This window comes from Falco rusticolus, chromosome 9 (assembly GCF_015220075.1).
Source record: "Falco rusticolus isolate bFalRus1 chromosome 9, bFalRus1.pri, whole genome shotgun sequence".
Lineage (NCBI taxonomy): Eukaryota > Metazoa > Chordata > Aves > Falconiformes > Falconidae > Falco > Falco rusticolus.
In genome coordinates, this window is record NC_051195.1 from 19,274,137 (window position 1) to 19,286,575 (window position 12,439).

The 12,439-nt window shown below is 55.1% G+C and overlaps 1 protein-coding gene across 2 annotated transcripts in view; it reads right to left on the reverse strand.

Moving 5' to 3' along the window:
- The window catches only part of LOC119153663 (cadherin-23-like), a 42,314-nt gene that overhangs the window by 7,241 nt on the left and 22,634 nt on the right, over positions 1-12,439 (reverse strand). For both annotated transcript variants that reach the window (XM_037400360.1, XM_037400361.1), the window contains exons 11-27: positions 11,219-11,440; positions 11,017-11,136; positions 8,632-8,812; positions 7,590-7,723; positions 7,139-7,348; positions 6,854-6,961; positions 6,206-6,308; positions 5,190-5,315; positions 4,900-5,103; positions 4,214-4,672; positions 3,228-3,344; positions 2,460-2,684; positions 2,208-2,377; positions 1,790-1,927; positions 1,514-1,633; positions 894-1,071; positions 11-222 (exon numbers count right to left, since the gene is read on the reverse strand). In XM_037400360.1, the coding sequence (XP_037256257.1) occupies positions 11-222; positions 894-1,071; positions 1,514-1,633; positions 1,790-1,927; positions 2,208-2,377; positions 2,460-2,684; positions 3,228-3,344; positions 4,214-4,672; positions 4,900-5,103; positions 5,190-5,315; positions 6,206-6,308; positions 6,854-6,961; positions 7,139-7,348; positions 7,590-7,723; positions 8,632-8,812; positions 11,017-11,136; positions 11,219-11,440 (3,027 nt within the window). The remainder of the gene's footprint in view (positions 1-10; positions 223-893; positions 1,072-1,513; positions 1,634-1,789; positions 1,928-2,207; positions 2,378-2,459; positions 2,685-3,227; positions 3,345-4,213; positions 4,673-4,899; positions 5,104-5,189; positions 5,316-6,205; positions 6,309-6,853; positions 6,962-7,138; positions 7,349-7,589; positions 7,724-8,631; positions 8,813-11,016; positions 11,137-11,218; positions 11,441-12,439) is intronic.

The window sequence follows — 12,439 nt, forward strand, 5'->3', positions numbered from 1 at the left end:
AAGGATTTACCTCCTTGATGTGCAGGATGGTGCCGTTGGGTGGGCGGATGAAGACAGGGCGGTTGTCGTTGATGTCGATGACCTCGATGTGGAGCATGGTGGTCCCCCAGAGAGGAGGATGCCCTTTGTCCGTGGCCACCACGGTGAGATTGAACCTCTCGTAGGACTGCAAGCGCCGCCGGGATGTGACAAGCCCAGAGTCTTTATTGATCTTGAAAGCCTCTGGGGGCAGGAAAAACACACCTCTGACTCAGGACACTTCACGTCAGATAAATTACAATTAGAAACCAGTATACCGCTGAAGCACACCCCTCACTGGTGGGAAATCCCTGTCAAGGGGTGATGAAGGCTGCCTGAGGCCAGGTGTGTGAATGGTCTCAGGGTTTTTCAGAGCACCTGCCCAGGCTGATGGTCAGAGGAGTCCATGAGTCTCGGGAGAATGAATGTTCTGCCATTCCCCTCTACATTTATGTTGTTTTTTGCCTGGTTCCTATCACTCCTTGGTGTGCAGAGATACAGGCACAACCAGTATCCACCCACAACCTCCTCCTAGCTCTTCTTAGCTTTCCTCTAAAGCATGCAGTGGGTTTGCTACAAGACACACTTGTGTACATAGAAAGTCCTGCTGGGGTGGGGGAGAAGAGGATGAACCAAGGCTGGGCTGGAGGATGAAGGCAGGCAAGGCTGCAACATGTCACGCCACAAGGAACTGGGAGATGTGGAGCAATACTGAAAACTCCACGCTTTCAGCATTGCTCCCGGCAGCGCTCGCACAACCTTGCTTCAAACCAGCTGTGGGACATGGCATGTAAGCTTGGCCCCTACATCTCCTCTAATTGTTCTTCATCATAACCCTCTTCCCTGGGGAGCAGCCCCTCACCAGCAGCACCTACCTGCTCCGGGGCCCTCGATGCTGTAGGTCACCATCCCGTTTTCCCCTTCGTCCAGGTCGGTGGCAGTCATTGTGATCACCGAGGTCCCTGCTGGCTCATTCTCATAGACACTGGTGCTGAACTGGCTCTTGCTGAACTGGGGCCTGAAGTCATTGATGTCCAGGACTGTGATCAGCACCTTTGACAAAGCACAGCCAGCTGGGTGACGTGAGGCTGGAGACAGCTGGGCAGCCCCTGGGGGCCATATCCCTGCCACGACCCACGGCTCCGCTGCCGGCGCGCAGTGCCCTTCCTGCTATTCGTGTAGATCTGCTAGCCGAATTCCTGCCTCCAACAATGGGGGTGGCCATGGCCGGGACACCCATTCATGCTGGAGCACTTGCAGACAATCATGTCACCCTCCCCTGCCCCCCCCCGCTCTGTCCCCTCCTGCTGACACACTGTTCCCACATTACAAAGTGCCCTGCACCATCTACCCTACAGGCTCTGGGGTCACCTACTCTTCCTTCTGGCTAATTCCTCCCCGAGCCACCAGCAAGCTTGCTGGGAAGGAAAGCCTGAGGTTTAACACCTTCTTACTGGTGACCATCACACGAGGGGTGGTGGGAGGAGAGCCCTACCTGCACAGAGTTCTCCCGACGGTTACTGGAGACATCCCCAGGGTTGTCCCTGGCCACAGCTGTCAGTGTGTAGTGATCCTTCTTCTCCCGGTCCAGGGCTGACAGGACATAGATGTCACCCTGCAGCACACAGAGACTTTCAGGTAGACCTTGTCTGGCAGAGCAGGTACTCGAGAAGGGGCAGAAGGTGAGGTGTGGGAGCAAGGCACAAGGTGGGACCATGTCAGCCATCCCTCTCCTTCCCCTGCTCTGTCCCAGCCTTGGTTTGTTCCTTACCGTGTTGGGATTTATGCCAAACTTGCCCTCTCCGTCCCCCAGGCTGTACTGGATGAGAGCAAAACGCCCAGAATCTGCATCTGTGGCCTTGACCCTCAGGATGACTGTACCCAACGGCACGTCCTCAAAGACAGCTTTCTGCAAGCAAAGGGAACAGGCAGGACGGGTTGTTCCCTCACTTGCTGTTTCACTGGGCAGTAAGCCAGGGTGCAGGGTGACACCCAGGGGTGGGCACAGCTGGACCCAGAACAAGATGTTCACACAGAGTACATTGGTGGGTTGACCATCTTCTTCATATGGTTCAACCACCGACAGAGGAAGAGAAGGTGTCCCTGGACAACCCCCAGCTCTGTGCCTGTCATCACAAGGAAGGCACTGCCCAGCCCCACAGGGACTTGAACAAGGGAGTCCAGCTTACCTGGTAGGATGGCTGGCTGAAAATGGGATTGTTGTCATTGATGTCCACTATCTCGAGGTACACAGGGATCTCAGCAGATCTGCGGGGAGAGCCGTTGTCAGAGGCTCGAATGGTGAAGTTCAGCCACTGCACCTCCTCGTAGTCCACTGTCCTGTTGGCCACGACCTTCCCTAGAGGACAGGAGACCCTGAAATAAGAAACCTGCCCCAGGCTACTGACCTGCCCAGACTCCCAGCTCCCAAGGCCACCAACCTGCTGACTGGTCTTCAAGGCAGGCATAGCCTTCTGGGGAGAGGTTCAGCAGCTCATAGGTGATCTGCCCATTGGCACCTTTGTCTGGGTCCACTGCCGAGATGGAGATGAGTGTGGTGCCCTGTGTGGCTCCCTCCAGGATCCTCTCAGTGAAATAGGTGACCCCAAAGGGGCGGAAGCGGGGCGTGTTGTCATTGACGTCCAAGACGTTGATTGTCAGCTTGGCTGTGGCCATGGTGGAGACCACGGGGGAAGAGAAGAGGCAGAGAACAAGCGGGAAAGAGAAGGGAAAGAAGAACGGGAGAAAGGAGGGTTGTAAATATACAAGCATGAAACTCCAGAAAAGCCAACTAAATGGAGCTAGTTCACCAAGAAAAATGACAATATTCAGCAAAGCTGCTATGCCCTGACCTGGCCATAACATGGTCTCACCTGCTTGAGACCTACTCCTGATCTGTATGTGCCTTCTCACACATGGGCCTGGAATTACCAGGAGCAGGGTCGCAAGACACGATGGGGATAGTAATGAAGAAGTGGGCATCTCCCATGGTAAGGTTATGGACAAATAGTTCTCTCCATCCCTGGGATGCCTGAGCCATTCGCTAAAGGAGGGCCCAGAGGAGAAACCGAACCTGATGGGAGCTGGCCCAGGACTGCTCCCACTGGAAATGTTGCTTGTCAGGATGGAGAGGGAGGTAGGGGAACTGTGCCAGCCCCTGGCAGCTGCCACCTCTGGCCTTGCGCTCCGTGGGCAGAGCCCACGCTTACCGTTGGGCACGCTGACTGAGCGGTCGATGACTTCGCTGGCATTGTCATGGACGGAGATGGTGAGCTCGTAGGTGGCCACCAGTTCCCGGTTGAGGGGACTTTTGATCTTCACAGCTCCTGGGAACCCCAAAAAGGTGGGGGTCACAGGCTGTGCCTGTGCCCCTCCATTCAGGACCCTCAGCAGCCTGGTCTGTACCAGCCGACTGCTGCAACCTCTGCTGCACTTGCTCTCCTGCCTCTTCCCAAAGGCTAAATGGGGAAAATACTCGGTAGCTACAGGAGAAGACAACTTTTCTCCCCGTTCTCCATCTCCTGCCTTCCTGCCTGCTCCGCTCTGCCCAGCTAACAGGTTCTCATGCTGCCTCAGCTGGGGTAAGGGTTTGTGTTGTGTGGACAAGAGGGGTTTGGGAGCAACTGCTGCTGCTCCTCTGCCGAACCCCATCCACTTTAGCTCAGCATTCTGGCGTCTTTAGGAGTCTTGCCCAGTAACCCTTACAACGAGGGCATTTTAGTTTCCTGGATCAGCTCTGTGCTTCCAAAACAGATGCAGGGAGTTCCTGGCCCTCCTTCCCTGAGGGTAGAGCCCACCATCTACCCTGGAGTCCCCCCTGATCCCCCCAGTGAGGGTGCCTGTGTCCAGTCTGCCAAGGCTGAGCAGCGCCCGGCCTGCAGCAGAGCCACCTGTGATGGAGATGGGTGAGATGGAGGGAGGCGATCGATGGCACGGAGAGAGAAACAAGCACAGACACAGAGACAAACCTGGTGAGCTGAGAGCCGGAAAGGAAAGAAAAGGGTTAGTTAAGTTGGTTGGCCAAGGGAGAGAGGACAGGACAGGGTAAGACAGGGCAGCAGGAGGAGGACAGCGGGGAGGCAGGAGAGGAGCATCATCTCTCCATGCCTCAGACACCTACCTCCAGGCAGAGAAGAAGAAGCAGAAGCGAGGAGAGGAGTCCACACTGCCCGTGCCACCCTTCCCGCTCTCCTACCTGTCCTAAAATCCACTGTGAATACTCCTTGCTGTTCAGGCACCAGTGCATCCGTGTCATCACGGGCCACGATCTCCAGCAGGTAGTACTCCAGGCGAGGGTGAAGGTCCCGGTCAATGGCAGCCACCTCAGCCACCACGGTGCCAGGGGTGGCCGACTCAGGGATGCTGACAGTCTGGATGGGGTTGATGAATTCGGGCCGACAGTCATTGATGTCATCGATGAAGAGGCTGACAGTGGCAGTGCCTGACAGCGCTGGCGTGCCCTGGTCCACAGCCACCACCGTTAGCCGGTAGGCATCCCGCTCCTCCCGGTCGATGGTGATGTTGGCCACACGGATCACCCCCGTGGTGGCATCAATCAGGAACCTGTCCTGGCCACCGCCCTCTATCCGGTAATCCAGCTGCTGGTTGAGGCCACTGTCAGCATCCGTGGCTGTCACCTGGAGGATGGAGAAGCCTGGAAAGCGGGGGAACAGCTCTCTCAGGCAAGGGTTGGAGGCAGCAACAAGCCCCTGGTCACAAGGCAAATACTGTCAAACCGTGTGGGCAGCCACAGTTCCCAAATTTTCCCTTCACCCCCATGCTGGCCAACCCTGACAATGGAGCTGGATCTTCACAGTCCCAGGGGCACACCCAGGTCTCCCCATCACCCACCCTCACGTCCAGTCCCGGCCCTCTCCTGACCTGGGGGGCTGTTTTCCAACAGCCGTGCCGTGATGAATGCTGGCTGGAAGATGGGGCGGTTGTCATTGTCATCCAGGATGGTCACCACCAGGCTGGCAGTGCTGTTCAGCCCCCCCACGTCACGAGCCACGAGCGTGAACTCCAGGCAAGGGTCCTGCAAAGCCTCTCGGTCTATCACACTGCCAGGCTTCACCGAAACAACACCTGGAGAGGGGGAAAAGCCCAGTGACAGACCCCACAGCTGCCTGATGGCCCTGGGCTGGGAGCTGGGACCCGCTGAGCCACCCCACCTGTCCTGTTGTCAATAACAAACACGTCCAGAGATGCCTCCAGGAGCTGGTAGGTCACGATAGCATTGCTGCCATGGTCAGCATCCAGAGCTAGGATGGGTCCATTGAGCATCGTGACCAGAGTCCCTGGATGGGATGATAAGGGTTAGGGTGGGTGGCAGACCCCTGCAGAGCCTCCCCCATCCCCCTCCCACCCCAGTGATGCATGAGGGACAGCAATGAATGGATGGAGGAGGTGACAGAGAGGGGCCTCGAAGGGTACGAGGCAGCGGGGGCAGGGGGCAGCTGCTGCAGCCTTGCAGACCGATTCGTGAGGCCCAGGTGAGGCAGTGGGACGTCCGGCTAAAAACAAACAGACAGACACATCCATCAGATGGGCGGCACCAGCACCCTGCCGCTGAGGGCATCACCTGCAGGCACCCAAACCCTCTGCCTGGGCTGTCTCTCGATTGCAGGACAGGAAGGTACCCGAGGTCTTGGGCAGGGAGCAATTTAAATGGCAGGAAGGCAAAAAGAAAGAAAGAAAAAAAAAAAGTATTTCTAGCTCTTTGGCTGGGAGATGTCTACCTGGACAGGCTGGTCTGCTTTATCTCTAACCGCTGGAGCAAGGCAGCTCCAGGTGCTGGTGATGGAGAGATGGCTTCCCATCCCCTGCAGGGATATTGGGCAGGTTGGTGCTCTCAAGGCTGCCCCCAGCGCTCGGCTCAGGCCGCAGGCACCTCTTGCTGTCTGCAGCTGAGCAATTCCCAAATGGATCTGATTTCTTGCAGGGTTGTGCCTGACCTGTGCCAGGAAGGGTTTCCACCAGCAGCATAGAGCAAAGCTCTGGTCTCCTCAGTGCTGACCTCCCCAGGCCGCTGGCAGGAGCTCCTCATACTCAGCATCCCCATCCCACTGACCTGCAGCCTTTCCCTGCTCAGCATCGGGTCTCCTCCACACGGCCAGGAGACACCTCCCCTCGCCCGGCCCCAAAGGGACTCTCCAGGAGCCACATATATGAGCAAAGAAAGACCTACCCGGGGCTGAGTTCTCCATCACCTCGGCCTGGTAGGAGCTCTGGGTGAAGAGGGGGTGGTTGTCGTTCTCATCTGCTATGGAAATGACCAGCAGGTCAAAATCCTAAAGGAAAATGGGGACAAGAGGGAGATGACCGCAGCATCCTTTTCTTGACATCACCTCCCATCTCTCCCACCTCTAGCTTGCTGCTGGTCAAAGCTGCAGCCCTGTGCAACCATGACGCTGTGCTCCCTGGATCACACTGCAGGGTCTGCAGGGACCCTCACCCTGGGGCTGGGCATCCCTTCCCAGCCTCCACTCCTCAAGCATGACGCATGGGACATCTTGGCAGGGCCAAAGGATGCTCTGGTATCATTGTGGTTATGCAGCTTTCCTGTCAAACTTTGTCCCACGTTCCGTGACACCTACTGCTGTTGCACAGGGTCAGTATGCAATGTTGGAGTTGCCCTAAATCCTATTGGTCCTGTTCTCTGCTGGGGAGAGGGTTGCAGCCCCCTCTATGTGACCCCCAGATGCTTTTGGTGGACATGGCTGTTACTGGAAATGCTGTGGGTAAATGCACTGTCTTTTTGGCCTCGGCATGAACCCCTTCTCCCATCCGCTCTGACACCTGCATTGCTGGAGGCCCCGGAAGCGTCCATAATTACCCGCCTGGCATTGCGTATATTCTCAGGGTTGTCCTTCACCGTGATGGTCAGCCTGTACTCTGCCACACGCTCCCTGTCCAGTGGGCGGTTTACATAGATGATGCCACTCTACCAAGAAAAAAAAGAGAGCACTTTTACAAGGGACATGAGGAGCACTTCCCCTGGGGCATCTCCTGCCAAGGCACGGATGCCAGATGACACCCATAAGTGCCCAGGGAAGGCAGGGCTCCAGGGCCAGGGGTGTCCACCCTCCATGTGCCAGCATCCCACCCTCCCGGACCGTACGGTGCTGTTGATGTAGAAGGCATTCTCTGTGTTGCCTGCTGTTATGTCAAAGGTCAGGAGAGCGTTTGGCCCCTTGTCTGCGTCCTGGGCGAGGATGCGGGTGACAAAGCTGGAGATGGGGGCATTCTCACTGAGGGTGAGGTTCATCGGGAGGTTGAGGAGCACAGGGTCATTGTCATTGATGTCCAGCACACGGACACCCACCAGGATCTGCCGGGGAGAGAAGTGATATGGGCCCGTGGCACCTATTTCCATCCTTCCCATCCTTTTTTTGCCCCCTGGGGTTAGAAGGGGCTTCCCTGCTCAGGCCACTACAGTCTGGGGGAGGAAAGCTCCAGGGATGAGGGGAAGAAGGAGGAGGGGAGGACAGTGAAGACAGAGACCAGGAGGAAGGAGTTGGGGATAGGGGACAGCACCCCGCAGCCCCCCTGTGCAGCACTGGGGGACTCACCGTGGAGCTGAGGGGGGGCACCCCTCGGTCCCGGGCGGCGATGGTGAGGTTGTAGAAGGGGATGTTCTCACGGTCCAGCTCTGCATCCTTTCGCACCCGCAGCTCCCCTTCCACCGGGGAGATCACAAACTCCCCTGCCAGAGACAGCGGGGCCCTGGCTCGTGCCGTGCCTCTGTGCACAGCCCGGCTCCCCAGGGAACGGCTTGTTTCGGAGCCGGGGGACAGGGACCATGGTGGGTTTGGGGACAAAACCATGCCCCATTACTGCAGATACAGGACGGTCGTGGTAGCCAGGGACTATCCTGGATGCACCCGCGGGTACCAGCAGGAGCAGGGCATGGGTTGAATGGCAAATAAGAATGCTCACAACCCTTGGCTGGGCCTTTCTGAAGATGCCAACAGCCCTCCAAGCAGCTGCCCATGCCCTGTGATGGCCAGAGCAGGGTGGGATACATGACATGGATTCCACCAAGCCGAGGAGCTGCCTCCAGGCTGTTCTAGCAAAGCTTTGCAGCAGGGTTAGCTGGGAGGCAGGACTGGGCTCAAGCCACCATCTGTTCACAGAGGGACAGCCCTATGTCCCCACGATTAGGGAAGCCCACAGCTCCTCTGCCACCTGCTCCAGGGTGCTGGTGAGGCTGGAGATACAGCTTCACCAGGGGTTGTAGAGCAACTCAGTCCCCAAACACCCTGCAGACCCCACAGGGGTGAGGGGATGTGAGGCCAGGCACTTGCAACTCGTGGCTGCTCTTTCTGCAGTATTCTTTTTCTCCGCCCCACCCCCCACCCCACCCCCCCCCCCCAAAATGTTTAGCAGATTTCCCCCATCCCTTGCATAAGCCCCGGTCACACACTGGCTGGCCATGAACGAGTTAAGTTTCCTGTTGCTCAAAACAGGATTTCCTGGTGTCGAAAGGCTGAATTCGCAGAAGTGCTGGGAGGGAGGATGGCTTTTCTAAAACACTTCCACCCAGCTCCTGCAAGCCAGGCTCCTTCACGGGGCAGCCAGAAGGAGAGGGGACGCCCCCATATCCCCGCTCACCGAGGGGGTCCCCAGCGATGATGCTGTACTCCACTTGCCCGTTGGGTCCCGAGTCGCCGTCGTGGGCCAGGAAGGTCCAGACGCGTGGGCCGGGCTGCCCTTCGGTGACATCAAAGGGACCCTCGTAGGGCCGTGGGAAGGTGGGACAGTTGTCGTTGATGTCATTGAGGTTCACCAGCACCTGCAGTCACGGTGAGAGGGTGAAGGGCAGTGAGAAGAGAGGGATGGAAGGGGAGACCAGCCCGCTGGCCATGACCATGGGAAGCCATGGACGGGCGACATCGCAAAACGCCTCCTGTATTTCTGGCTTTTCTGGGTCCACCAAACATCCAGCTCACAGTTCAGAGACTCAGTTATTCCTGATCATGTCCATCCTACAGTGACACTATGAAACTCCGGCCACACACAGGTGGGGCCCTTTTCAACCACTGGGCCACACACCGTGATGGAGAATTCAAATGTTCTCCACATTCACATCCGGAAACCCAAGCTGGATAGACAAAACCACAGACATGGATTTGACCTCCAATGCCATGAGTTCTGAGAGATCCAATCTCTGCAGCCAGCTGCACACTTGCTCACTCCTTTTCTTCCACCAAGGACTTTGTTCCTAATGCTGAGTCAACTTTAAAAAATTTGCAGCTTGTGTCCTTATTCCAACACAAAACACCACCAACACATTGGCACGTTTCCCCTCTTAGCATCCCTTCCTATGACACATTTAGCTGGCTAGAAATCAATTCTACAGATCTCAAAAGGGGAAAACATCAACAATTTTAGGACAGAGCAGACCACAGGGCTGCCGGTGAGGCTGGGGATTGAACCTGAGTCTTGGTTTTTAACTGAGTCACATGTTATAGAAGACATTTATATAGCTCTATACTATACTGTATTGCAAAGAGGGTTATCCCCTTGCTAGGCTTTGGGGAACTTGCACAGCGGAGAAATGCTGCCTGAGGAGGAGAGTCTCCAGTGGCTAATAAAATACTAAGCTTTGGTGGTACGGTTGGTTACAAGAAAGGTACTGAAAATGAAGAGAATTCCGACCTCCTGGGTTAAAGGATAGTAAAATCTATCAGATGGGCATTTGGCTGAATCTAATCTTTACAGAAGAGTGTATCTGAGCCTCTGCCCCGTTTCCTAGCAGTGGAGAAAACAAACACTGGCACACTTTATCATGGTGATGGATTTCTCATCACTTGGGATCTTAAATAATCATTAATCCTCCTCCCAAAAGCTGTTTTCATATGGTGCTGGCACAAACTCCCTGGACCACATAGGGAGGGTGTTTCCTATCCCTTCTAGCTTTGGTAGCTGCTGCTGAAGGAGTTTCCAAGTTCATGTCTCTGCTTGGGTCAAAAGCAGGAAAAGCTCTGCCTTCGCCTGCAGCATGCCTGCCTTCCCTGCTGGCAGTTAAACCCTGGGTCTCAAACTTTCCACCGCAGTTTTCCTGGGCCAGGAAGGCATCTCCAGCAGCATCAGACACACATGTCTGAAGGCTTCCCATTTGCCCAAGCATGGAGCACAGTACTGCCAGGCTTGTGAGGACAGATTTTATCCATGGAAATCTCCCACACTGGTATCTCCCCTTCAGTTTCACTTTTTTTTTCTTTGCACAGAAGAATACCTCCTTTTAGGGAACTACAAAATGCTTGGCTTGGTATCTGGGTAAAGCATGATCTAACTGACCCCTTCCACCTGCAGACCCCAAAATCAATCTGGCATGGGTCATGTCTGCTGTACAACCTGCCAAATTTTGGTTTTGGACCCAAAAATAATCAGCTGATTCAATTCCTGCACAACACTTGCTTTGCAGCTGCTAGTCTGTGTGCTACAACCCCCCCTCCCCACACACACACACACACGATTTGAACAGTGTGCTAAGTTCAGGTTACCATGGCCCAGAAAAAATGGAAGAGCTATAGAGAAAAGCTACAAAAAAATGACTAGCAGCTATAAACAGCCTCCATACAAGGAATGAAAAAGGAATTTTAGAAGCAGATAAATAATCTGAGGAGATAAAGATGAAGCAGAAGTTAATACTATAGTAATGCTTTACTATCTACTCACCCTTCAAAGCAAAAAGTACCAAGGGGACATTTAAAGAAAACATAATGCACCTTAAAAGCCGTTGTAGGAATTTCTTCTGTTTGTGTCTTTGCAGGACCAAATAACTGAGTTAATTAACCCATGAGCATCCCTTGCCCATGTCTCTGTTTTGCAGACTTCATGAGGGAGTGGGCCCACAGCAATTGGGTAAACTGGCCACAGCTGGGAAAAGCAATTAGTGACCACTGGGAAGGAGATGTGAAACTGCTCATATGAGGGGGAACTCCACAACTCCAAAGAGGCCATGGTGTCGCAACCCTGCCAGCAGCTCCCTACCGTGGTAGTCGATGTCAGCCGGTGTGAGAAGATGGGGCACTGGTCAGTGGCCGTGACGATCAAGGTGTAGCGTCCGTGGCTGATCTCGTAGTCCAGCTCCTTCACTGTGCGGATCTCCCCCTGGAAGGTGAAGGGAGAGCAGCTGGGATTGAAGGGAGTGGGACAGGGACACATCCAGGATGGGGCTGGCATCCTTACTGACCGTGGTGCTGTTGATGTGGAAGGTATCCAAGATGTTGCCTTCGGTGATGGCATATGCAACCGTGCCATTGGGTCCCTCATCCTGGTCCAGGGCCTGCACAGTGACGAGGCTGGCATTTAGTGTGGCAGGACCTTCGTCAAGGGTCACCTCATACAGTTGCTGCTGGAAGGCAGGAGCGTTGTCGTTCTCGTCCAGGACGGTGACATACACTGTGGTCGTAGCCTGTGGGACATGGGGACATTGCATTAAGCACCACAGAGGAATCAGCTCTGCCAGCCCCTGGTGCTGGCTGGGGAAGGCTGGACCTGTCAAGGTCAATGAACAATGTGGGCTCAACCCTGCCAAGAGACACAGACGAGGTGCAGGGCTAAAAGTGAAATGAGCCGCGGCTGCAGATGCATCTCCAGGCAATGGCTGGGTACAGAGATAAACACAGAGATTAAATCACACCCTTGTTCCCAAGCAAAGCACGTCTCTGTGGGATCCCTTTCCTTTTCACCTGTTTTTTACCATTGCTGGTAACACCGGGGAGCAGCCCATGGCAGAGGGAAAGCCAGAGGCTGAACCCATCGTGCCTCACTGCCTTTGGGGGAGACACGTGTGAGTCCTCACCTTGACATTGGGGACACCTTGGTTGTTGTTACTGTGGGTGGCAATGTGGTAGGATGGAAAACATCTGGAGATGATGCTGCTATGGTGCAGGGGAGGAACAAAAATGAGCATCTCAGACGAGACGGACCTCCTGTGGGTCCCATCGTCTACCCGCTGGCCATGATTTCACCACCAGTCAGGCTCAGCCTGCCCTGACCCTCTTCCAGCTGTATGTGGCTCTGCACAGGCATGTGGATGCTACTGAAGGCTGTCTTCTGGCCCTGTCAGCATGGGGACACACCTGGGGATGGGGGAGGTGACAAGACCGTGCCACCCTGCCTGAAGGCTCAACTCAGACATGGGGTCTCAGGATGATAAACCATTTTCTTGGAGTCTCTGGACTTTGTGCCTACACCTTTCCCCAGCAAGAAATTTCTTCCAGCCAGACAAGGGTTACACTTTTAACAGGAACATCAGACGCGCTTGCTGTAAAAACCACAAAGCCACAGTAATTAGCTACTTTTCTATTACACTACATGCTCCAAATTCAGAGCAGGTTAGCAGCAAAGTTTCCTGCGGTTTGCAAACCTCCACGTGTCTCCAGGCTCCACTTTCTAGGGAACACCAATT